This window comes from Heliangelus exortis, chromosome 2 (assembly GCF_036169615.1).
Source record: "Heliangelus exortis chromosome 2, bHelExo1.hap1, whole genome shotgun sequence".
Classification (NCBI taxonomy): Eukaryota; Metazoa; Chordata; class Aves; order Apodiformes; family Trochilidae; genus Heliangelus; species Heliangelus exortis.
Window position 1 is genome coordinate 27,366,093 of NC_092423.1, and position 26,427 is coordinate 27,392,519.

Here is a 26,427-nt window from a genome sequence, read left to right on the forward strand (position 1 = left end):
AAGAATAACCTATTCTAGCCCTTCTTTGTGACAAATATAGAAGTCTGAACACTGATCCACTGACAGAATTCAAAGTTAAGAAACACACACAGTAGATTTAAAATAAGAAGGGGTAATAATAGCAATGTATTCTGAGGTTGCTTATAATGCTCACAAATGAAGTAATTCCTTACAGTACTAAAAAGCATTTGGGCACTATTATTACTCTGCTGATTGCAGTATATTTAATAATGCTACTTTTTTTTTTTTTTATATGAAATTACAGTTGCCTTGAAGATTGTGTCTGTGGAAAAATTAGGATACTGGGTTGTCAGGATGGTGGCCTTTGTGTCCTGCAGTAGCAAAATTTTGAACAAAGTAAAAAGAATTGGTGTAAAATCTACATTTAATTTTCAGTAAATAGTTGCAATGTCAACATAACATTCGAAAAATTATAGTGGTATAGTGACACTATTTAAAGTTCTGCTGTTCCATTTAATCTTTATTTTGATGGGTATAATAACAGGAAGAGAAATAAGTATTTGGAAGAATCATTGCCATAATTTCAGATGCTTTGTTATATATTATATATATATATATATATAAATGCAAATGATCTGTGCTCTTTTACTTGTAGTAATTGTGATTGGGGAAAAAAAGCATAATTCTGAGATGTTTTTAACTTTTAGTGTAGGTATCTTAGACGTCTTCTTTCTTTGTCTATAGCTCTGTAGTCCTAGTGTTGTTGCCTGTATTCTCTTGATTTAGGAACTGAATATTATTGATACCAATTATCAGAATTTCAAATAGGGGGAGGCAGTTTTCTTTCAGACTTGTTTCCAATATCAAACTGAAGATGTGATTCTGTAGTTTTAGGGATGTACTCTTGAATATGTCCATAATTTCCACTGACTTGAAAAATCAGGCCTCTTCCAGAACTCCTGAACTGTCCCTGATACATCTTTTGCAGAACCTCTTAATGTTCATGGACCTCGAATTCTGTTCTTGCCTTGAATTTAGGACATTGGTCAAAAGATAAAAATCATAATTTGGGTATTTGAAGTTCAGATTACACTTTTTTAACTGATAACTTATCTTTACTGCACATAAAGCAAAGTACTGTTTATGAATAGTTCTTTAACAAGAAGTCTTGCAACAGTGAGTACACGTAGACTGGATTATAGTCTGTAATTTTTAGATTCATACTTAAATGTATTGTAACAGTATACTCCTCAGTACTAGAGTATTTTAAAATAGTTTAAACAAGAAGGGGGGGGGGGTTAAAAAATCCTGTCTAGCACATACATTTAGCAATATCTCATAACACTGCAGAAGCTAAGTTCTTAGAAAACCAGATGTCTGAATGCATAATTAGTATATGAAAGGCTGTTCAGGTAATTAGTTCTGAACTTGTGGTGTTGTCCTTAATATCCATTCTTCCTTCCCTTTACTTCTTAGAGGTGGCTTGTAGGGTTTTGTTTCTGTGTGATTTCTATTTTATTTTTCTACATTTTACAAAAATATTTTTGAAGTCTCCATATGTAGTATTTTAACCTGTACTGTAATAAAATGCTATGTGCTTTTCTAGTGTAGTAAGCACAGAAGACAAACCTAGCTCTCTTTTCCAGGGTCAAGCATCATTAAAAGATAAATGGTGCTTTTCTGACTTTATAATTGCTACCACTTTATGGGATTCTTCTGTTCTCAGTGAGCTGGTTATTTTATTTTTTAATTTTTCTCATTCCTGGAAAGTTAGAAGCATATAGGCATATAGCTTGAAACATTAACCTCAGCTGCTATCTTCTCACTTGGGTAAGGAACAGGACTTGTTCAGGAGCTGGCAGCAGTTACTATCTCTGTAAAAGTTCTCATGCTATAGACAAGTGTGGTCAGCTTCTGGGATGGGGTCTTTCATGTGCTTACAGAGACCAAGCATGGTAGAGCTGCATACAATTCCAGATCTCTCCTTTGCTTTGTCTAATATAGAAAATTAAGTTATTATGCTGCTGTGTTTGACCTGTTGGCGCTCTTTACGTAAGGTAAATTATAATGGATGGGGTTCTTAAAAGCAGATCCAAATCTGATTGTGTGTCATCACTTCATCACTGCTTGTTTTTTGGGTTTTTTTTTCCTTGCAAAATGTTGCAAATGTTCTAAGAAGTATAGTTTGGGTGTTTTGGGGTTCTGGGTTGTTATTATTTCTTTTCCTTTTTTAATTCAGCAGAGTTTGGGCTTGTGTAGGAGCAGAGATTGCAAATTTCTTTTACACTTCTGTTAGTAAAATCAAATAACAGTTTAAGTTGAAGGTACTCTCCACTGAAAGCAGACCTTTTTTTGAGTTGCAAGATGCATCTGAGAAGCCTGTGCCCTTGCACAATCTGCCAAAGTTAAGAGAGTACCTACTGCCAATTTCCTATCTGTAATGTGAATGGTAAATGTGGGTATTTTAGATTATGATGGGTCTCAGGTTTTTTTGAAAAAAATGTGCAAGTTTCTTTCATTAAAATGCTTTGCAACTTTGTCCTAAAAGGAGGATGTTGAAGAAATGCTCTGGAATTCACAACTCTGTAGTGTATTATATTTCTTGTATTTTTCACAGATAGTTGCCAACCTGTAAGCAAGCATAACTTTGTGAATGGTTGTATGAACTTTCATTTTTACTTATAGATTAGTGGTTGGGCTTTACAGGTTATGTTTCCTTTTGTTGTGTAGAGAAGATGGATGGGAGATGCAGAAGCCTTTCCTGACTGCTAGAAGTATGCGTTTGACCTTTCCTAGGTACAAAAACATTTTAACAAACCCCTTTATTATTTGAGCCCAGCTTTAGGTGGTATGGTTATTTTGCCTATTTTGCTTTAAAATCAAGCAAAGGCTCTCCCTCCTTACCCTCCAAATATCTGCCCAGATAAACCTGGAATGCAAAGTGACTTCATTAATAATTCACTAAAAATTTTGTGTGGAGACATGGTGTATCAGACTGAGAAGCTGTCATGAAATAATTCATGAAGTACTTGCATACATTAGTGTAAGAATTTTAAGATCCTTCAGGAAGAATACATCTACTTTAGGTAGCATTCACAATTATTCATGATACTTTTTATTTGCTTGGACTGCACAGCTATGGTATTGGTGCTGTGTTTTGTCATAAGTGAGGGGTTAGAATGAGACAAATATATTTGAGAGAGTATCTTCCACCTTAATTTTGTTTTGTTTTTTGGCAGGACACCATAGCAGTTTTGGAATATTCTCAGACCTCATACTTTGAAGGAATGCCATGTATGCTTAAATTTTCAGACTCTCTATAGCTCTGAAACTAGACCTGTTTCTTTATAGTACATCATTATTTTTTACTAGTGTGCCTTATTTTACATTTCCCTATATGTCTTCATCTCACCAATGAAGAAGCTTAGTATTTGCTTTTAGTAAAAAAATATAATGTATGGAAGCTGAGAAACTTTGCAGAAGAAACTGGCCATATCTCAAGGTGAAAATAAAAAGCCTTAATGCTTATGAAAAAAAGTACATACAGCTTTATTTGATTTGTGAAACACTTCTCTGTGTGTTCTTAGGGAAATTCCCTCTTAAAAGCCATATTCTTTTTAAGTGGTGTAGATCACAATGAAGTTTGTAAAAACAGAGCAATGTACTTGCACTGCAAATCCTTACGCCTGTAAGTAATCATAAGAAAATAAGTTTTTATAGGCTTAATAAATCGTTTGATTTTGCAGAGATGCATAAATTTGCTTTACAACAAAATAGAACCAAATTGAGAATTTGTTACATTTTATGTAAGTGAAAATTTGGCAAGCTGTGTTAGCTGTTTATTTTCAGCTTTTTCAGATCAATGTGCCTTTGTTTTTGCAAGTTGCAAATTTTAACAGTGAAGCAACTTTTCTGAATATTGGGACATTTCAAGATCACCTCTGGCCTTGGTGGGATTTTTTTGTTTCTTTGCTTCATTTTAAATGATTTCTTAGGTATATGTGTTTGTTCCTTTTTGTGTAACATAATTGGTTTAAAGACATAAACTTGAGTCTAAGGAAATGAGACCCTGATTTGGTTTAAGAATATTTTCATATCTGGAGGTATTTGTAGATCAGATTGTATCCATCCTTTCTCCCAGTTCTTATATTTCTGGATTAAGTGTTTTAATGTTTCGGCAACCTTGTGAAAATGATTTTCCAACTTTTTTGTTTATTGTTCAGGAATTGAGCAAATAACATCTTTTGTTCGTTTTAAGTAAAATTGAAGTTCCTGGTGTAATCCATGTGTCTTCATTTTTCAATATTAGGATTCACTGATCCTTGAGAAGTCTCAAAATTGGAGTTCCCAGAAAATGGACCACATTTTGATTTGTTGCGTTTGTCTTGGAGATAACAGTGAAGATGCTGATGAAATAATCCAGTGTGACAACTGTGGAATAACAGTGCATGAAGGTAATACAACACTTCATTCTCATTGCTTGAGGGAAAGCATATGCTTTGCTTCTAATAACATTTTGACTTGCTTTCTTGAAAAAAACCCAAAGCCTTTGAACTCTGGCAGGTAATTTTTTGTACTAATACACAGATCCTTTTTATTGGTGAAACATCCATTTTCTACTTTAGCAAAGCAAATACATGCAGCTACATTACAGGACATGGTCTACAATACCTATGTAATGAATCAGAGTCTGCAAATACTGGAACTATACATTGTATTTTCAGGATTTTATGATATTATACTAAATGTGTTTTTATCTTACCTATTTCAGTGGATGAATTTGATTGTATTACTGGCATGTAAGATCACGAGGATAAGAAGTCTTCTGAAAGGAAAGGGTTTTACATGTATTTTTCACTAAGAAAAAGGTGGAGGAATGGGGAGGAAGAGAAAAAACAATTGTCCATAGCATTTAGCTACAAATGAAAACAGCTAACCTTGAACTTTCTCATAGTTTCACTGATAATTTGAAATGGGGAAATCCTAAAGTTAAAACATATTCAAATAGTTGTTTTGCTGTTCCTTGAAAGGTAGTCTATGTGTGGATTAGAAATGTAGGAGGTCTGGTTTCAAAAGGAATACTCTGGATTAATTCTGAGATGAGCATATGGAATTTTAGCAGCTTTAGATGGACGAGTGAGGCTGTATTTTTTTCTTGTTGGTGCTTTCTCTTGAGGATGGAAGATAGAGTAGATGCTAACACAGTCATACCTATTTTTTGAAAAACAAGACAAGTTTGGTGGTTTTTTTTTGTCATCAATCATGTTTTTGTTTGTTTGTTTGATTTGGTTTATTTCTTTCTTTTTGAGTGTTTCTAATATCCCATACTTCTGTAATGCTTCTTCTTCTTCTTTTTTTTTTTTTTTTTTTTTTTTTTAAGGTTTTCCAGGACAATAAGATGGGCTATTTCAGTCCTTGAAATTAAAAGAAGGTTGGCTTTAGCTCTTTAAAAGTATAAAAGGCATGCATTTAATTCAAGTTACTTAGTTTTTAAAAAAATTTGGAGCTGTTTGGCATGCCTTTTTGGGTAGGAAGTGCTTTTATTAATACCCTACTCCCCTTTTGTTTTGTCACACTAGATTGAAAATGGCTTCAAATCAATATTTTTCATGTATTGAGCTGTAGTTCAGTTCTTTGCTTAACATCAATCAGGGAACTGAGGAATGGGATTTCTGTCTTCAAGTTCATGTGCTTAATGTTAAGTGTCCATGTGTGCTGTAAGTCCTTTGAAGAGCTCTAATCAGTGCTGTCACTAGAGCCTACAGGGCAGTTTAGCTGACCTAATTTATGATGAGCTGAATTGCACTCTAGGTGCCTGTGAGGGCATTATTCAGGTCTTCATTGACTATAACGAATGTTAGATTCCTCAATTTAGGTGTTCTGGTATGCTTGTAGAATTCTTTCCTCTGTGTATTAAAAATTGTTTTTATAGAATGCTGATATATTTTTTTTTTTCCTCTAGCACAGTCTTAATACTAACTCACAGGAAAAGAAAAATTTAAATAGAAGTGTCTTTTGCTCTTACTTATAAAGCTTATTTGAGAATTCCCCAAACAATGCACACAGTCAATACATCTAAACTCTAAAGCTGTGGAACTCCCTGAACTCCTCTTTTATAAGATTTACTTAATGATTATATGGTTAGTCATGTTAAATTGCAGAATGATAGTGACAGAGCAAACGATCTGCCTGTTTTAGAAAAAAATGGTAGCAAATCTGTTTTTTTATTCAGAGCAGTCTCTTAAAAATCCCTAAAAGATGAATTCCTCATTTTGTTTAGTTTACTAAACCTTTGTCCCTACAATGGTAAGGTTATAGCTGCCTTTCCTCCACAGGAAAATAGTTCCATAGTTCAAAAGTGACTTGAATTTTAGTAGTACAAAATGTAAAAGTAATTGCTGCTATGCTTCTTTTAAAGTGTTAACAGGCAAAGATTTCCTATAATCTATTGAACCAGAGAGTACAATGTGTCTATGCTTCTGCTGTTGTTACTGCAACAAAGTAAAATAGATCTGTTCAGAAGATTTAAATTGCTAGTTTGTTCTGGAAGGTTCTACAGTCTGTACTAGCTAATTGATTATGGATGTTGGTTAATTTTTCACACGTGTCGTTGACTGTTTAGCTCTTTGCAATTTTTCTTAAATAAAAAATACTTAAAAGGGTATGTAAGGCAGTTGAGAAGTTCTGTTTGAATAGGTGAAGTCTTAGACAAGGGTAGGCTGGCTGGGCCCAAAGAGTTGTGGTGAACAGAGTTAAATCCAGCTGGCAGCCAATGACAAGGGCTGCTCCCCTGGACTCAGTGTCAGGGCCAGTTCTGTTTGATATCAATGATCTGGGTGAGGGGATTGAGTCAACTGTTAGGAAGTTTGCTGATAATACCAAGTTGGGCAGGAGTATTGATCTGTCTTGAGGGTAGGAAGGCTCTACAGCACAACTCAGATGGACTGGATTGATGAGTCCAGGCTAATTGTATAAGCCTCAAGAAGGCAAGATGCTGTGTCCTACCTACACTTGGGTCACAACCCCATGCAATGGTGAAGACTGTCTGGAAAGCTGCCAGTGGAAAAGGACCTGGGGTGTTGATCGAGAGCCAGCAGTGTGCCCAGATGGCCCAGAAGGTCAGCAGCATCCTCTTGTTTATCGGGAATAATGTGGCCAGCAGGACAAGGGAAGCGATTGTCCCCCTGTACTCAGCACTAATGAGGCCACACCTTGAGTACTGTGTTCAGTCTTGGGCCCCCCACTATGAGAAAGACCTCAAGGTGCTGGAGCAAGACCAGAAAAGGGCAACAGAGCTGCTGGAGGATCTGGAGGACATGTCTTATGAGAAGCATCTGAGGGAACTGGAGTTGTTTAGTCTGGAGGAAAGGAGGCTGAGGGGGAGGGCCTACAGCTCTACAGCTACCTAAAAGGAGGTTGTAGCAAGGTGGGAGTTGGTCTCTTCTCCCAAGTAATAAATGATAGAACAAGAGGAAATGCTCTCAGGTTGCACTAGGGGAGGTTTAAATTGGATATTAGAGAAAAACCCTTCACTGAAAGGGTTTTCAGGCACTGAAACGTGCTGCCCAGGGGGCTGGTCAAATCACCATCCTTGTAGGTGTTTGGAAGATGTGTAGAATTGGTACTTAGGAACATGGTTTAGCACTGGACTTGGTAGAGCTAAGTTAGTGGTTGAACCTTATGATCTTTTCCAAGCAGAATTGTTCTGTGATGTTCTGTTGACTGTGATAAAAATGTACGTTTCCTCAACAACAAGAGGAACTTAAGATCTATGGTAAATACAGCTTGGAAGTTTCCTAAATGTTTTATTTGTGTGTTTCACTGATAGATATGTATAACAATTTGTAAATTCATTAATATAATCTTAAGTAGGAATGAACGTTAATTTTGGTGTCTTCCCTGTTCTTTGTTGTTTTAGAATGACAAGTTAGAGCAGGTACTATTTTAAATCTGATCTTTTTGCTTAAATAATTACTTGGCAGCAAATTGAAATTCTATTAAAAAAAATTGAAACCTTTGAAGCTTCAAGACTCAGTAATCTTTATGTATCAAATGTATGTTATGTGACTTGGAGATATCTGCACTCCTGCCCAGTGGTCATTGAATACATTCCTTCTGAATGTGTGAGTAATAAATAAAGACACAGACAACTGTAAAAAAATTGCAGTCAAAACCAAAATGCAATGTAACAATTGCTTTTTGTTCCTGTTGGCTTAATCATTCAACTCAGGTGATTTCCAAAAATGAATTGAGGAATAGTTGAAGAAATAATTCCTGTCTAATCTTATAAACATTGCTTGCAAACTTGAGATTAGTTTTTTTAATGTAGTAGAAGCAAGGTCTACTCCTAATATCATTGGCTTTAATCTGTACCTTTTAACTGTATGCCCATATCATGTATATAGGCTGTATTGTAGAAGTGCTTTGTATTCTTATACATAAGTGCTTTGTAGTTTGAAAAATGTCTCCCAGCAGTGAGCGAGTCAGTTGTGTAAAGACATTGGAATCCAATTTGGTCTTATTTTTGAAGGTTTTCTTTAGCAGGTAGGTGGCATGCTGTGCCCTGAAATTTGTTACTTGAATATTTGAGCTTTTGAGTTTTTCAGAAAATGCATTTTCTAGCACACTATTGAATAAAGAGGCTTCTATTTATGAATTGGATAGAAATCAGTGCAGTGATGCTTTACCGGTGCTTGCCTGCTGTTGGGAAGAATAATGCACCCCTGTCCTGCAAACTGATTTTGATACTTGGCAATTGTCTTTTCCTTAGAATCTCAGACCCAAGATGCCTGTTATCTTGACGTGCCCAAACAAAGCTGCTGGAATACCCCAGTGTTTTCTTCCTCGTTTTTGAATGCAATTTCAAGTTGTATTATAAATTGATATGTTTTGTGTACTGTTCTATAGCACTGTAGGTATCTATTTGGAAGGAAGTCCACTCTTTTCACTCTCTGCTGGTATCCCATCCAGGGACCCATGTAGTAATGATATTGATGATTTGATTGTTCTTTCCCTGAAGGCCTTGTTTTCTCCCCTCCCTATTGACTGTTACAGAAACTATTTTACTTCACAGGGAGAGCTCTTACGCCCTTGGCTTGTGCCTTTGTACTCTGCTGAAGTGAAAGTTTCTGTCTTCCACAGAACCTTTTAGGTGACTGGAAAAGGTTTTTCTATGGTGGCCATCTCTGTATTTAATATGAAGTTACTATCTGTGAAAAACTGACACTGAGTCAGGCCTATTTCTTCTGTACACCAAGACTTCCATCCTCCCTGAGGGGGCTCTTGCTTCTTGGTCAGGTCCCATACCATGGTGTGGCCACTTCACATGAAGGTGAACCTTCCAGTTGTCATCCTTAAGTGACTTCATGCCAGTGTAGTTGTTGACAAGAGTGTTACCTTCTTTCAGAGTGGAAGGTAATGCTGCCTTGCATTATAAGGCAGGCAGTGTCTACATCTCCATTCTCCCTTGCTTCAATTAAGTTTTGACTTTTCCAGCACAAGGCAATCTTACAGCTGTGAATACTGCTCCATTACTTGTACACCTTGGTACTTCATACCGGTGCCTTTTCCTTTTGAGTACCTGGTGTTGTAGGAGTTTCAGTCATGATTTCTAATCTTTTTGGTTTTCTTGCTTGCCTTAACCAACTATTATAAAAAAGTCTTCCATGGGAAAAGAGGGGTGATAATTCATCTGAGCAACTTTGCTAGTGTTCTTGTGGTCCACAGCAACGTGTCCAAGAGTTAGAGGAGGATCCTTGTTCAGACCTAAAGTCATAGACTCTTTTAATAAACACTTTTACTTGCCTTATTGGCAAGTTTTGTGATTGCTACAAATCCAGTTTCATTTCCAATGAAACTATTCATTTGTGTTGTTTGTGTCACTTCCATGAACTTGTCCAAAAAGAACTTGCCTTGCTCTGCAGACAATTCAAAAAATCTGTAAACTTTGTGGAGCAAACAAGTGCTTAAAAAGGGCAGAAATCTGTAACTTCCTCTAAGGCTGCTTGGGTAGCATTCGCAGAATGCTAATTTAATACCTACTCTTATACTTTGCATTGGTCTATTTTGTTTAAATAGCCTGTAACCAATTAAAAAGTCCATCAATTAAAATTTTGTTTTAATTCACCAAATCAGCATACTTCCCCCCGCAGAAAAAGAAAAGGAAAAAGAAAAAGAAAAAGAAAAAAGAAAAGAAAAAAAAAAAGAAAAAAAAAAGTAATTTTCACCTTGATAGTGAAAAATACTTACTGAAGTAGTACAGTTGCCTTTTGGTGTTTTTATTTCCATGTGAAGATAATTTCTTTTCACAGAAATCTTCTCTAGGCACTAATCTGTCATTTTGGATAAATGCTTTTGTTGTAAAATCTTGTAATAGCAGGACACCCCCAACAGTGGTGTCAGTTTTCCTGACATGCTGATTGCAGTGTTTGCTGCATATCACAGCATGTGCTTTAACTGTAGGTAGTACACTTACCAGTTATTTCCCTTGGGTTAGAGAAATTAATGCACTTCTCTATCTGTTTCTTTTCCATGCCCTCTGTTTCTTACCTTACCGTGATGTGTGTGGCAGCGAATAAAATTTCTTGTGCTGGAAGCAAGAGTACAGTCACCATATGGAACACTTCTGCATTTCAATTCTGCTGCTTACCCTGGGCTGCTGCTGTTTGGTGTAAAGATTTATTTTGCAAAGTAGTGTACTTTAGTGCTGCTTTGCATTTACCAAATAAAAACACTGTTCTGCACTTATGATGCATGAAATGTTTTATGTCTTCATTCTAAACTCTTTTTTCCAATTAAGGATTGAATACAGCATTTAATTTTGCAAACCTCCTGCTTACCCTAAAGTTCATGTTTTCAAGATCTTATAAGATCATGATTCAGAGTGCATGTAGATGCTAGTTAGCATATGGAGATGCTTTGTTTGACTGGCAAAAAATTACCTTCCCTGGGAGATTTGTGGAATACAAGCACCTGAGGCAAGAATTGGGTCTCGCTCTTCCCATTGCCCTCAGTGGTATAAATTTCAGAACAGTTTTTTTAAATAGTAGCATTTAAAAGTGTTTGCAGTTTCACTTTAATGACAATCATGTGAAAAAATAAGCTGTGGACAGAGTGCCATGACTTAAAATCAGGGTGTGAAAGAAGTTTCTGTGAAAAATGACATGCGTTTGATAGACAACTTAGCTATAATTGTAATATATAGATGCAGTTTGTAGAACAGTAAATGTGAGAATTTTATATTCTTTACTTCTATGTGTTTAAATTCATTGGTTAATACTATGCTAAACCAGTTTTATTGTCTGAGGTATTCAAGAAGGTGGCAAACATGGAGTTGTAATAGATTAAGAATATGGGAACATGAAGATTTAATGAACTTGATTGAAAACAGGCTCTCAGGGATATTCTAAAGATCCAAAATTGAGAGTTTTTGTGAACATTAGGGGGAGTCAGCATGCATTTTAAGCAAAATGTTTAAAAGTTGTTTCATTTTTTTCGACATATTTTCCAGGTAGAGGTAGGGGCTTAAGTTAATGACAAATAGGTCACAGATGCAGTGATAATAATTGAAACTAAACATGTCTAGGAAGCAGGATGAAAAAATAATTGGGTATAAATCACTGGTAAGTGTAATAAGGCAACTGTTTCAGAATGAAGCTAAGACAGTATAATTCTGATTTTAGCAGGCTGATGGCACATAGGTTAAAAAAACAAATTTAAATACTTCCAGTTGTTTGAAAAAGCATGTCCAGAAGCTGATTATATTTTTGCCATATGGATTGAAGACATTTAGGAAAATATTAATACATTAAGAAACGTGAATGAATTTTAAAAATCTTAAATAGTCATCAACTGGTATCAATGGGCTATGTGTTTGTAATTACTTAAAAGTAATATGCCTTACTGGCATCTATTCAAGATTGTATGATTAGAACTTTAGGTAGTATTCCAGAAAGCAATTTTTAGAGCTGGGACAGCATTATAAACATGGAGTTGTCTTATGTGTGAGCTACATGATCTTTCTAATAAAGCTTGTCTGTGAATGCATTTCTGGCCACTATCATCCTTTGATTCTGGAATACTTTTATAATGAAAATAAACATTCTGGAATCTTATTTTAATTCTTATTGATGAGCCTTATTCTGTAATGGAAGACTATATTTCTTAAATGGTTCCTGTGGTGTTACTGCTTTTTTTCCTTAATATAGTTTTATTCTATTATGCAGACCTCTTTCTGTCACAAAGGGAGTTTGAGAACAGTGTTGTTAATTTGTTACAGTCAGTGAGTAATGAACCAAAATAACAAATTGTGTTGATCTTTAATTGTGGAATTCAATAATTTAACAGTTTTGGAGCAGCAAATGTTGACTTGATCATTGTATTTATCAAATAGCTGAATTTAATCTTTTAGTAAAGCCACTATTGTGTTTTAAATCTTGACAATGAAACCACATTTTTGCCATTGAATAGCAGATAAATCTTCAAAATGTAGCATGTGCAGAAACACACTTTTGTGGTGATAAACTTTAGGACTTTCCTTTTTGCCATTTGCAGTAGTTATAATACTACTCGTACTTTTGTGCAAAATTTAAATAGCTGCCTTTTAAATCCCTTTAAAGAACATACTTTGAAGTTCTAGATGGTCTTTTAAGGTCAGTCCTACAGCTGCTAAAACATGCAAATAATGCTTTTTATATAATTTGTTGTTGATTTGGATCCTGAATGCAAGGTGGAAAAGTGGAGTACATGTTTCTTGACTGTATAGCAATGGCATAATCAACCTATTAAAGAACCCCCTAAAAACCCACAACAGAAAATCCACCCTCAAAATAATGTTAATTTTCTGTAAGGGGAGGTAGAAATGTACAAAACAAGCCTGCAGATACTCACAAATTCCTTAACATGTTGCTTTTAATTTGAAGTATAATTCTGAATTTGAAAAAAATGCTTTGAGTTTTTCTCAGTCTTTGTTGGTTGCTTTGTTCTTTTTTTCCTTAATGGATAGTCTGGAAGAACACCAAGTGTTGCTAAAAGAATGAAGTAAACCTATCTATTTCTTGTATTTCAGTTGTAATCTCAGATGGTCATGTGAAGTAGGTAACTTTTTAGTATTGGAACCTCTTCAAAATACAGTTTTTGCACTGAAGATATTTGCAAAAATACCATAAATTTCTTTGGACTCTGTTATACCCTTAGTACCTTGTGCATATTTCTCCTGCTGAAATCATAACTGACAGCTGTCTACAAATATCTTCCATTTTTATGTATGTGCAGGTTGCTATGGTGTTGATGGAGAGAGTGACTCTATCATGAGCTCTGCATCAGAAAATTCTACAGAACCTTGGTTTTGTGATGCATGCAAGTGTGGTGTCACACCCAGTTGTGAATTGTGTCCTAACCAGGATGGGATCTTCAAGGAGACTGATGCAGGCAGGTAAGACTGAAGAAGTGATGTTTTGAATTTGATATCATCTTGCATTTAAAAGGCTGGGCTTTGCACTAGTTAATTCTTTTAGGGGACCATCTCATAAATAAAACTTTGATGTCAATATTCTCTCTCACCTCATTTTTATCGAGTTGGATGTTCTTTATATAGTCAGTCACCTAATTTTTTTGTATGGGCCTACTATTCTTCATGACCAATATAATATTAGGAAGATGTTGTCTTAAGATGAATTAGAGCATGAAGATTTATGGACCTCTAGGTAAAAGATGTACCTGGTTGAAACAATGTTGGCTTCAGTATTTACTCAAGGACTGATAAATCTTGTTTTTCAGTATGAAGTTACCATGTGTTATTATATATATAGATATCTTACTTGGATATACTAGAAGACCTTTCTTTGTTCCCTTGGACTACTTGCAAAGGTTTCCTGCTCAGAGGAACTTAACATCCTGTAAAATCTTACTGAGTATTCAGACATATGCAGGCATGAAAGAGTTCTCTCACTTGAATAGGGGCTTGAACTGTAGTCATCAGGGGCTGGGGATCAGAAGCTTAGAAAAAAATTGTGTAGGTTTTGGGGTTTTGCTCAGGTTTGGAGGTTGCAGTGAGAAAAGCAGGATTTAAGTCCCTTGAGTCTTACTGCTGAATAATAGTAAGTACTGTGTTCTGGCAGGGACAGTTTGTGTGGCTGGTCACAGTTGTTTTCTGATGGTGATTGAGCTTGTACTGTTCAGTGTCTGCCATCAGTCACTGTAGAATTTGAGCATGCATTCTTCTGGTTCAATTTAATCAGCTGCCAGAAAGCTGAATTTTATGTAATGGTAGAATTGTGCATCTGTCATGGTTAATCCTAAAGAGTAGCAGAACACCAGAGTGCTCTACTTTAGTTAATAATGCCACAAAAAAAGAGTTATGAAGTCTGCAGCAGAGTAGGAAAACATCTTCAGACTACTTGTTGTCCAATGGACTGGGAGAAGTATGTGGCCATGGGGAAAAATCCCATCTCAGGGAAGGAAAAGTTATCTTAATCCTTCTTGTAGTATTCTGCCTTGGGTCACTGCAGCCTTGTACAGGCTCTGCCCAAGTCTATTGACTCTGGAGTACAACAGAAGTGGGAGGACAACTCCATGCTTCTTTTTAGGAGAGCAAAGAACTGGGTATTCCTGATAATGGAAAAAAGTAACAAAGTTATATTGATGTGCTAAGGGTGTATTAATATATTAGGATTATTTTAAATGATGAAATTTATATTCTTCATAGAGAGTGTACTTTGCTTCTGATAATTTCCAGCCAGAGATGGGCTTTTTAGGATGGAGTTCCAGTCTAATTTAAGAATAAGTGGATTAATTCTCATGTGATGTCTTCCATTTCTGTCACACTTGGAAAATAAATAAAGATGTAGATATTAACAGTAATTTATTTTCTATAATAAAGGTGAGTGCATGATTATTATTGTAATACGGCATAATTAAATATTTAAGTCATACAAAAAGTTATCAATATATGAGATAATTATGTATAATATATGATAAATATACATAATTACAATAGGATATTGTAATTGTGTGGTTATAATTTTGTTGGTTGGTAAGTGATTTTTTTTCTGTATATTTTACAGCTGGGTAAATTATAAGTGTATGGTAATATACAAAGCGTTCCGATGCTGGGCATGTCATAAGCTTTTCATTGATCATGTTAATATAAATAGGCAATAATTAGTTGGTAAAGCTGCTCAGAGGAAAGAGTAGCTTTCCTAATCCCATTTGAACGTATCTGTTTGAGATACAGGAATAAAGTCTGCAGACACATCTTTGTGATGATGATGGTTGAATTGGAAAGAATCCAGTTAAATATTCAATATTAGTGCAGATACCTTATATAGTTTAAATTTGAGAAGTGTCATCATGTATTACTGTAAAACCTCTTGTGGTTTTTAACATGAATTTATAGACACATTACTATTCACATTTAGTCATATTGTAGAACAGCATCATTTATACTATTAGATGGCATAATATAACCATTGTACTTTCTTCTCACAATGGTTGGTAATGGTCTTCTTCATCATTTGCTAGAGCCCCCTCTCTAGACTTGCCCAGAAGCTAGGGAGTGAGTTAAAATGAAATAGAAGTTTAATTTTATAATCTGTTTTAGTAAGCTTTTAAGTGTGTTACCACTTAAGTGTACATCTGTATTGTAATATCTCTTTACCCCCCCCCTTTCCCTTTTTTTCTACCCAGTTCTTTAGTACTTGCTGCATTTATTTTTTAATATTTTCTTACTTTCCAGTCTTACAAAGACTTTACTCTTGCTAATACTGTGATAATCTGGTCCTTCCATCATTGAAAGCTCAGCAGATCTCAGTGTGATGTTTTGGAAAGCTTTTTTTGACTTACTGTGTTGTCTGTCTGCAGAAAATAAATATGGTATTAAAAGGTCATAAGTTGATTCAGGTTTTGTGGATTAAAATCACACATGCCCTTACATTTCTCTCTTAGTTTGTATTTTTTCCTGATAGCAAAACCAGTTTGAGTTAGGGAATAAAGAGAGAAAGAGGATATTCATCACACTGAACTTTGACCATTGGATGCAGATGTTAGGAATAACTTTTGGAGGGAACTGCCTTTCATCACCAAATTTTCATTGAGCTCAACTTCTTGATTTTTGATAGAGATGCATTTAAAGATACACAGCATGTAAAAGAAATCTTTTTTTTCCCTTCATGTCTCCAACATGCATCTTATAAAGGGTAAACAATTAAAGTGGAAGAAACTGGGTTACTTAACCAGAAAGTTACACAAAGCGAGACAGGAGTTGTAGTTAATAATTTTGAAACAGTAGAAGCAATTGTGCTTTTTAAAAATACTTTTAGTGATGAAATCCCTAGTTTCTGGGCTGTCAGGTTTAACAGTGGCTGTGTATGGCCCTTATAAAGCTGTTTTCTATGTTAATAATGCTTCTATTTGGAAAAAGTGTTTTAAAGACTGAAGTAATTTGTCTAACAGAAGGTGTGAGAACACTATCACCTGGGAAATTTTAGAGGAACTTTTTTTGAAATTATTCCTGTGTTCTGTATGGCATTTTATGCACTATATATGTAATTTCTTATATACTGTAAGAGGAACTACAGTCAGTGGTTCAAAATTGCTGAAGTTTCTTCTTTTAAAATGCTATTATGCTTTTGGTTAATGTGGAAGTGTTTTCTCTTTGACGCTGGTTCTCTGAGCAGAAACACATCCTGCTTTGTGAACATTAACACTGTAATTATTGTTGTATTTTTACCTGCTAGGTAGTGCAGTATGGCTACTGTTATATTGTTAATAAATACTAGTTTATTTTCCCAGGTAAATAGAGCTGATGTACTAGCAGAGTCAAATACTAACTACCATGTGAAAATTCCTGTGCTCTCTTTCTTTCTGTAATTTACAAATTTGAATTATCAAGGGTAGTGGGGCAGTACAGTCTATGGATTGGTTTTTGGGACAGTGAGTGTCCTTTGTTTTCATTTTACCAGGTAAACTGCAACCCGGTTCAGAAAGAGATGGAGATTACTTAGTAAGAGAATCCTCTTACTCACCATGGCTCTCCAACCTCTTCCCACTTTTTGGAAATAAATTGTTCATATACAGTGGTGCTGGAAATAACACAAGCTAACCCTATCCAGTTTCTCTACATAATCAAGTTGGAATGATTTCTCTGTTCCTATGTGAAAGATGAATCATTAGAATAATGAGGTGCTTAATTTCTCAGCAGAAGCCTTTTCACATTAACTTCTCAGTTTCACAAGCATAAATGTGTTTATGAAATTTTATTTCTCAAAATGCTGTTCTCAAAGAATATGAATTCTGTTCTTGTTTCGATATGGAGTTTTTCTTCTTCCCTAATCAACATCTGTCATCATCGCTCCAAGCTAAATGGATGGTGAAGTAACAAGGAAGATTATTCTTCTTTGATTACCCAATTTGTCTTAATTACAAGCTTCTAAAATATGTGCAGCTAAACAAATGAGCAGGAAAATATTTAGAACTGGTATTAAAAGCAGCTGAAGTTGCTTCAGCTGTGAACTTGAATGACTTGTGTATGTTTTTTAATAAAGATTCAGGTCTGAGTTCACATATAGGTGGTTAAAGAAATGAGGCACTTGTGTGCCAATCACACTGAAATGTCAGTTTAGATCTGTAATACTGCAATACTTGGGTGACATGTACTGAAACATTTTGAGAAGGTCAGTATGAAGCAAGGATCCAGCTGTTGGGTTTATTACAGATAAACTCCTACAGAGTGCAGCAGCATTTAATACACCAGTGGAGCATGAAAAAACTGTGCAAATCAAATTGAGAAGCAGCTGCTTGTAGAAGATGTGTATCTTTATATTGAACTTTGGAGGGTACATTTAGGAGGCTGTATTAAAACTTGTTATCAAAAATCTCATACCAGAACTTGGGAGTTTGTAAAGAATAGCAATTGTGGAGATGTGTAGATTCTGTTTATACAAATTTGTTTTATATAACACATCTTAAAACAGTGGAAGGATATGGAAGGTCAGCAGAATTCAGAGGGCTTTTATTTGCAAACAAGCAGTCTCTTTATCTCAAGGCTACAGGTCTCATTCTGTGTGTGGTAGTTTTCTTCTAAAATAATATATTTTTGAGTCCTCTTGAAAATGAGTACACCATGCTTATTTAAATGAGGTATTTACTCTAGGAAATGCATGTTATTTACTAAAATATACAGTTATGTACACACATAGGCATTTTTGAAGGAAGAATGTTTCATAAAGTTATGGCAGGTGATTTAGACCCAACTATTTACAATCCTGGATACAGCATGGAACGGCAGAGATGGTATTGAGTGCTCCATTGCTCCTTTGCAGGAATATCTTGTGCCTCCATTGCTTCTGTGAGGAGGCACAGAAGATGCTCTTTTCATAATAATAAGGAAAAGAACCTTATTTTTAAAAACTTAATAATTACCAGTTAGAAGGGTTGTGCTGGCATGCTGGAGTGTTTACAGGGTAATAAAAAAGGATGAGCTTTACTCCTTGCCTGAACAGCAAAAGTTTGGTTCAACACTTTGAGTATCTCAGCTTGTTTTCTAGCAGCTAGCATGCTGTCATATTTGTACCATGTTATTTAAAGGCAAGGCTGTAAGTCATCTTTAAATGTTCTTTGAGTCTTCCAGTAGTTACAGTGCTGTGACCAAACTGTTTCATGGATGTGGAGAACCCTAGTAAAATATGGGAAGGCAAAGCAATGTAGTTGGTGTATGTAAATGTGTATTTGGGATATAAATTATTGTTTTAAGTTTTCATATTTTGACGGGAGTTTACCACTTACCATCTCAAACCTGAGTGATGCCATAGTATGCTAAAAACTTGCTTTCAAATGCACAGGTGAAAGCAGTTTTGTCAGATATGATGCTATCTGTAAGTCAGTGTTTTGACTTACATTAGATTTACTCAGAAATGTCTTACAGATTGCAGTGAGTTAATGGCTTCTCAGTAGTTTCTTACTCTTACTGGGATTTTTGTTACCTAGTGACTATTTTGGAGGAGAATGCTAAATAGTCTGTTCACCAGTTCTGTACATTGCAAGATCATTATTTTCTTTTGTGAAGACTCATATACACACCTATTTATGTATTTCTGAGCTTGCTACTGAACCTTTCATATCTTTCTTTTTTGGCATCTCTGCTTGGACATGATAATTACCCTGAAACTTAATTACTCTGAATGTGATAAATTTCAGCATTGTAGGTTTAAGGACCACTGATGAGAAAAATGCTGATTTCTGAAACATGGGAAGTCCCAGTTATGTGTAGCTTCTGATTAATATAACCATCAGCTTCAGTATTTCTTTCATCTGTAGGCAGGCAGTTAATAACAGGTTAATAAACATGGTGTTTAAATGCAGCTAAAACCAGGATCTTACTGCTCTGCTTCCAATTGAAATATATTACATTGACACTCAAAACAGGGAAAAGGAAGAGTAGATAGGCTAAATAGTATTAGAAGGCTGGAAAAAAATGCACAGAAGCATAGCTGTAGATCTAAGTAGATGGTAACAGGTCTGTGCTAAACGTCTGGCATTTATGGAGATTGGAAAAGTGCAGTATGTGAGTAATAAAAGAGTAAAGGGAAGAAGTGTCTGGCATCATGAGTCTTCTTGAATGCAGGGAATAGATTCTATTATTCTAGTAGAAGTTTTAGCTTTCACTGGTTATACACAAGCTATTAAACATTAATGACTAGGAAGATTGTAAAGTGCTTAATTAACATACTTTCTAGGGGTCAAACGGGGTATTTCAGCTCAGTTACATCTGAAGTCTCTAGTTGTATCCCATGTCATCTGGGAGCTCATGGGTTGAAAGTGGTAGCTACAATCCTCTGCAATTGTAAGGCTCTCTGCTCAAATATTTTAACAGGACAATCTTGATCTTCTCTCTGTGACAGTTTGCTCACACCTAGGGTCCTAGCAAGTGGTAGCAAATTGTTTCTGGAATTCTGATGAAACAGGTTATTTTGAGGAGGAACAGTTTGTATTTTGGAGTAGTTTCAGCTGATTTGAGTTATGCAAACTGTCTAGAACAGATTTTGAATCTGTCACTAGTTGATGGTTTGTGACAATGAGAGTTGGATCTTTTTATAAAAGTGTTCATTACATAAGAAGAAAATGTGTCTTCCACTGCAATGCTGTCTTTCAGTAACTGAGGGTTGCAGGAGGTTATGAAAGCATCTGTTAAAGGCAGACTTGAGGCTGAAGCCTTTACCATCCTATTGTATTTAATTATTAGACACTGAGATCTGAATTCTTGCTCTCATTTTATGCCCCTCTGAGCTGAAGATTTAGACCTTTTACCCTCCATTTTGGTTTATGGGACAGAGGAACAGTACAGTAAGTAACAGTGTGCTTGTTGTATTTCATATAGGCATTTCTGCAATACTTGGGTATCTTACTGAATGCAGCTCCTCTCCATGTTGCTTAAAACTAGTTAGAGATGCTAACAGGTGTAATGGTAGTAGTGCAAAGCCCGACTGGTGCTGTGTTGTAGGTACTTCATAGCTATATCCGTAGAAGTCAGTCATTCCATGACTATCTGTATGATTTCATTCCCTTCCTTCCCCACCCCTCTGCCTTATCATGAAGGTATCTGACTGCCTTAGCTTTATAATTAATATCAAAAATTTCATGTATGTTTAATGGTGCATAAAAAATCGTGTGAAGTCCCACCTGAGAGCCATCAGAACAGACAAGTGATGGTAAGCCCAGCTCTTGATCCAGATAGGCAGAGCAATCCCAGTGGCTTTGAAAAACTTGAGGGTTTGGTGTGTAAGCTGCTGGATTGCAAATATGCATTCTCTCCCTGCTTCTCGTGTCCTTCAGACACATTTTTTCTGGCATCTTTAACGTTTACAACGCACTTTGAAATCTGCAGATGGTGAGTATAATGTAGGAACAAAAATGTTGGTAACAGTAACCTAATTTTATCTGCTGTTTTAGGTGGGTCCATATTGTTTGTGCCCTCTACGTTCCAGGAGTGGCATTTGGTGATATTGACAAACTGCGGCCAGTAACACTTACAGAAATGAATTACTCAAAGTATGGTGCCAAGGTAAGTTTTGAAGAGATCAACTGCCAAAAAGTAGCCTTATTTTATGGTTTTTTGTATAATAAAATAACAGTAATTTTCCCAACTTTTATTTTTCTGTTTATAGCAGTTGCATTGTGAGATTCAAGACTAAAAGTGAGACCGAGTTAGTTCATGGTTGTTATACCATTGCCGTTCCCTCCCTCTTTCTTCTTCTTCCCTTACCACTGTTCTTCATTATTTCCATCAGTGTTTTCCTCCTTATTTTCCCTTATTTCTGTTATTTTTATTAATTGCTTTCTTTTAAAGTCAGATAGTGGCAAATTGCCAAAATGTGGCTAGAAAGTGAAGAAGATTTATTGGATTTGAAATGGAGAAGTAGGAGTTCAGGCTGATTTAAGAAAGCAACAGATGTACATTCAGTAAGAATACTTTGGGGTCTATGTAATTAGAAGCTAGAATGCATACATACAGATTGATGCAAAGTAGTATTTAAAAAAAGCAACAAAGAAAGCATGGGGCCCTCAATTTGAACAGAATAATGGCTTAAGGTTAAAATGGTTTTACATATAAAGGTTTTCATTATAGATTGAAAATGATTGTGGACAAACAACATGGAAAATCATTGCAACAGGCAGAGGACAGCACTCAGTAATTTGCCAAATACTCTTTCTGTAGCTTATGGGACAGTGTGAAGAAGGCCTATCTGTCAGGCTAGTGTGAATGGTTGCACTCCTGCTTTTTCTAATGCTTCCTTTGTGCATAACCAGTTCTGTTTCCTGAAATGTCAAGTTGAATGCTAATTGAAAGTAGATAGTACATTTTAAAAAATATATATCATATATGAAATAATTTAAAACACTTGGATTGCCTGTGGGCAGCATGCCTGTACCAGGAGCTAATGCTGAGGCATTTAGCATTGTCTAGAAATGTTTGTACAGAAGGGAAATTGGAGCAGGCTCCCAAAGCCCTACAAACTATTGTTGCATCGAATCACACGTTTTAAAAATTTTTATTATTAATATGAGTGATGCATAGAAGCAAGGCTAAGAATTCAGGCATATTTTATTGCTGTAAGGTGAAAGTGAACCACACAGATGAGGAGTTAGGGCTTTTGCAGAGATGTAAACAAGTGCTGTTTGCTGTTCCTAGTGTAAAAGTTACAGCTTACCTAGCTAAATTTCCCCCTTGAAGATCAGCTTAATACAGTGCTGTTTTTCACTTAAATTCTTAAATGTTGCATGGCTGAAGAGTGTCCTTTTAGGGTAGTATATGCAGTTTTTTGAGATTCTTCTATCACTGAGTTGTCTTCACTCTTATTTTCTGTTGTTGTTTTACTTTCTGCATGGAGCTGTTTTCTGTGGGTCTGTATTACCATGTGAGAGATGAAGAAATGTATGTCTATATAATTTTAGATCATGTTTATGTACTAGATAGCAGCACTGCTCAAGCAGCTTATGGTCCTATTTGCTTGTTCTTGCTTATGTGCTCATGGCTTTAGTTTACTGGCACAGGCATGAATTTTTGTTGAAACAGATTGAGGAATTGATGTGGCTGAAAAATAAGTGGTTTTTTTCCTCAGGTTACAATAGTGAGTGCTGCAAACAGTTGTGTCTGGAATGGATGGAGCTGAAGCCATAGTGTGGTGTTTATGTGAATCAGAACTTCCTTAATGGTGTTTGTGAATCTTGAGTATTTCTGCATTGTCACACATTTGCTCCTCTGTTGCTGCTTATCAAAGAACATCTATGTAGATATCTCTGGTCTTTAGCCATCCAGAATAATGCTCCTTTTTTGTTTTCCCTCTGCACTTGTTGAACAGTTATATGTTTGCTGAGCAGTAATGTGTTTTTAATGTTACCTTACATAATTAATTACACATAATGGTTTGGGTGTTATTTAGTTGTTGCACAGGAGGGGAATACAAAACATAGAAGTTAGTACAAAAAAATCATCCAACATGCTGTTTTGGTTATTTAAGCACTTTTCTATTCCTTGCTGAAAAAGGAATCAATGGTGTTGGGAAGGGGTGGGAGTTCTAAGTAGCGTCAGCTGCCAGCAGCAACCAGTAGTCAGACCTGTTTGGGTTTTGTATGTCAGAGGTAAATTGTCAATTATTAGGCAAAACACAGCTGAAATATTTACTATGGCATTTTCTACCCTTCTTTATAAAGGAATGCAGTTTTTGTGAAGATCCTCGTTTTGCCAGGACTGGTGTGTGCATTAGTTGTGATGCTGGGATGTGCAGAGCTTATTTCCATGTGACCTGCGCTCAGAAGGAAGGCCTCCTCTCAGAAGCAGCAGCAGAGGAGGTAGCTATGGGAAGGGTAGAATAAGAGAGTTGTATTTAAAGCTTGTGAAGATGATGTGAAACTGTACCTTTTTTACTCACTAACCCTGAACAAAGGTTTTGTGAAGTCATAGGCTGTGTGTTTGCACCAGATTGTCCAACTGAGCATCTTTTGAAACTGCTTAGAAAAAGGGAGAGAGAAGGTTAGCACAGGGGTTGGCTTAATAGTCTACCAGTCAATATAGACATGAATTCTAACTAACTTTTAATTCTTGAGCTTCACCTAGGTTGACATATTTAACCTACCTGTTTGTGTAGTATTGTAATTTTTGTTTGATACCAAATAGGAATGTCTTGAGAAATTTACTAGATTTTTAATGTCATTTTGATGCCTGATTTCCAGTATTTTCTTCAAATTGCAGGGCAGCTGTGTATATTTTCTTGTGACAATATTATTTTTAGGAAGCAGAATGAAAAGCAAACATATGTAACCTGCTGATAACTTTTTGATATAAATATATGTATATATATAAAAACGTTTTCTTACCAGTTTTCTTCCTGTAAAATGATTAAAGGAATTCAGATTTGAAGCTTCTATTTCCAAATTAATTTTTATGGTACACATACTTTTAGGTTGCCAAATTTTATCCTGTTATGTATCATTTAGATTAAAAGTGTCATATTCATAGCTGCACAGTTTAACTTCTCACTGCATTATGGGGTACCCCAGGTCACACTCAAAAAAGCATTACTTGCATTAATGACATTGATGCATTTGTTTCTCAAAACAGCAGGCCTTAGATTCTTAGAATCACAAAATACATTCTTCTGTGGGACTGATAAACAGGAAGATAGTGCAATTACCTTGTTGCCATTGTACCTAATATGTGTAATTATTAATTATTACTGTCCCTAACATATAATTATTAATGTTCCTAATTATATGAAATGTTGATTCTTCAGACGATCAGTGTCTATTTTTCTCATGATATATGCATTTGCTTGCCTAGCTATCTTAAAATATTCTTACCTATTTTCTCTAATGAAAATATTTTTAAACAAAGCCTCTCGAAACTTGATTTTGGGATGCTGCAAATTTTTGTAAGCAAGTTGTCAAACACTCTGAAAATGTAAATTGAAATAAACTATGTTTTTAAGGACAGCCTGTTTAGATTCTGTTGGTCTGTGTTTTATAGGTGGAGTATAGAAATATGTGATAGGCAAATAACTCCTTAATATTTTATTATGTAGGAAGACTGCTTTAAGTTCGTAGTCTGTAAATTTATGGTGATGTTTCTACACTTTTGGAAATACACTTCTAAATGAAATATACTTCTCAAACTGTATCTCCTAATGCTTCAAATACTTACAGTCAGCTTTCAAGATTAGCAAGTGCTAGAATTTACTATGAACTTTCAGGCATGGTAATGTGCAGGTCTGATTGAGGAAAGAACATAAAATGCAAAAAAAAAAGATCATATGAGGTAGGATAAATTATCTGGGGATATAACCACCAAAACTGCTTGGGAAGTAATTTGAGATAACCAAATATATTACTTTTTGTATTTTACAGACTTGTTAGTCTCTTGTAGGACGTAATACAAAAGATGATGCAATGAAGCAACAGGAAGTTAACAATTCATTTTACATGGATCTGTACTTAGGAATTTCTTCTGCTATTCCTTCTGGGAGTGAGAAATTGGAGATTGAACCGTAGGGAGTTAAATAGTTAATGCACTTACAAGCATTCAGGGCTATGCAATGAAAACAATAGGAAAAAACCTATATAGTAAATTGCATCAACATGACAAAATTGATGTAGAAACATACATAATAAGTTATCTTTGAAATTGTCTATTTGAACATGTGAATGTATTTCAAAATGTTTGTGTTGTTCTAAGCCTTTTGGTCTTGTATGTCTTACTTTATTTTTGTTCCTTCCTCTTTGTTTTCTCTGAAACAGGATATAGCTGACCCTTTTTTTGCTTATTGTAAACAGCATGCGGACAGGTTAGACAGAAAATGGAAGCGGAAGAACTACTTGGCATTACAATCTTACTGTAAAATGTCCTTGCAGGAAAGAGAAAAACAGCTCTCACCAGAAGCTCAGGTATTGTATTCATGAGACAGATGTGTCTGTATTAATTATTCATGTTAAACAAGAAAAAAATGAAGAAGTTGGGGAATTGTTTTTTCTAGAAGGAGCTGAAATGTGAAGCATATTGATAGTGAATGATATTAACCAAAGCAGTAAATTATTTGTGTGTTTTGGTTGCTTAGAATCTGTGCTTGTATGAATTGAAAAAATTTACTTTGTTTGCTTGTGCAGCAAAAATGTGGTAATTACATTTTCATTGTAATGCATAGATAAAATGCTTCAATATTGTTAGCAAAAAAAAAAAAAAAAAAGACAGCCAGACAAGAGATTAGGCTTGTTCCCACACAAGTTCAGTAAAAATCCACTTTTTTCCCTTAGTAATCCTTTGAAATTGGCAGAAGTTCTGGGCTTTTTCATAGTAAAAATTTCCTAGAAAAAAATTATGTAGGTGCAGAAACTGAGTCTGTGCTGCTGAGTGGGAGTGGTTGGAAAGTCTGTGTCTCTGTCCCTGTCTACTGGCAGATCCATGTAAAACTATTAGTTACTGCATAAGCTTAACTGATAAATGACCTGTTGATATAAAGGTGTGTCCCCCCTTCTGAGGGGATCTGTGTATTTTGATATGATTTAATGGGTGTACTTTATTTTTTCTGATTCAACCATCTTTGCTAAATTAGGATTTTGTTTGAGAAATAAGAATCTTGAGACAGCTTAGTCTGCGAAAAACAAACAAACAAAAGATTCTGAAGTAAATATATATGCATACAAAACATACAAAAACTCAATTCTATGGGATTATGTAGGCTTAAGTAAGGTTTACAAACACCTTACACAAACACTGAACTAGCATCAATAAGAACATAATATATAAAGCTGTCTAGGACTGTTATGAATTGTTGGAAGAGGTTGAAATACTATATTGAAATACTTTTTTTATATCAATGATGGAAATGTGCATTCCTCGAGTAAAGCATATACTTGAGTTCAGGATTCCATTTAGACATCAGTCATTCTAATGTGTCATCTATTTCTGGAATAAAGCTCAGA

General features: G+C 35.3%; 1 protein-coding gene across 6 annotated transcripts in view; it reads left to right on the top strand.

The window, feature by feature from the left end:
• Window positions 1-26,427, top strand: part of PHF14 (PHD finger protein 14) — a 151,800-nt gene that overhangs the window by 12,058 nt on the left and 113,315 nt on the right. For all 6 annotated transcript variants that reach the window (XM_071735327.1, XM_071735326.1, XM_071735328.1 and 3 more), the window contains exons 4-8: window positions 4,271-4,415; window positions 13,234-13,393; window positions 20,905-21,016; window positions 23,167-23,304; window positions 25,246-25,392. In XM_071735327.1, the coding sequence (XP_071591428.1) occupies window positions 4,271-4,415; window positions 13,234-13,393; window positions 20,905-21,016; window positions 23,167-23,304; window positions 25,246-25,392 (702 nt within the window). The remainder of the gene's footprint in view (window positions 1-4,270; window positions 4,416-13,233; window positions 13,394-20,904; window positions 21,017-23,166; window positions 23,305-25,245; window positions 25,393-26,427) is intronic.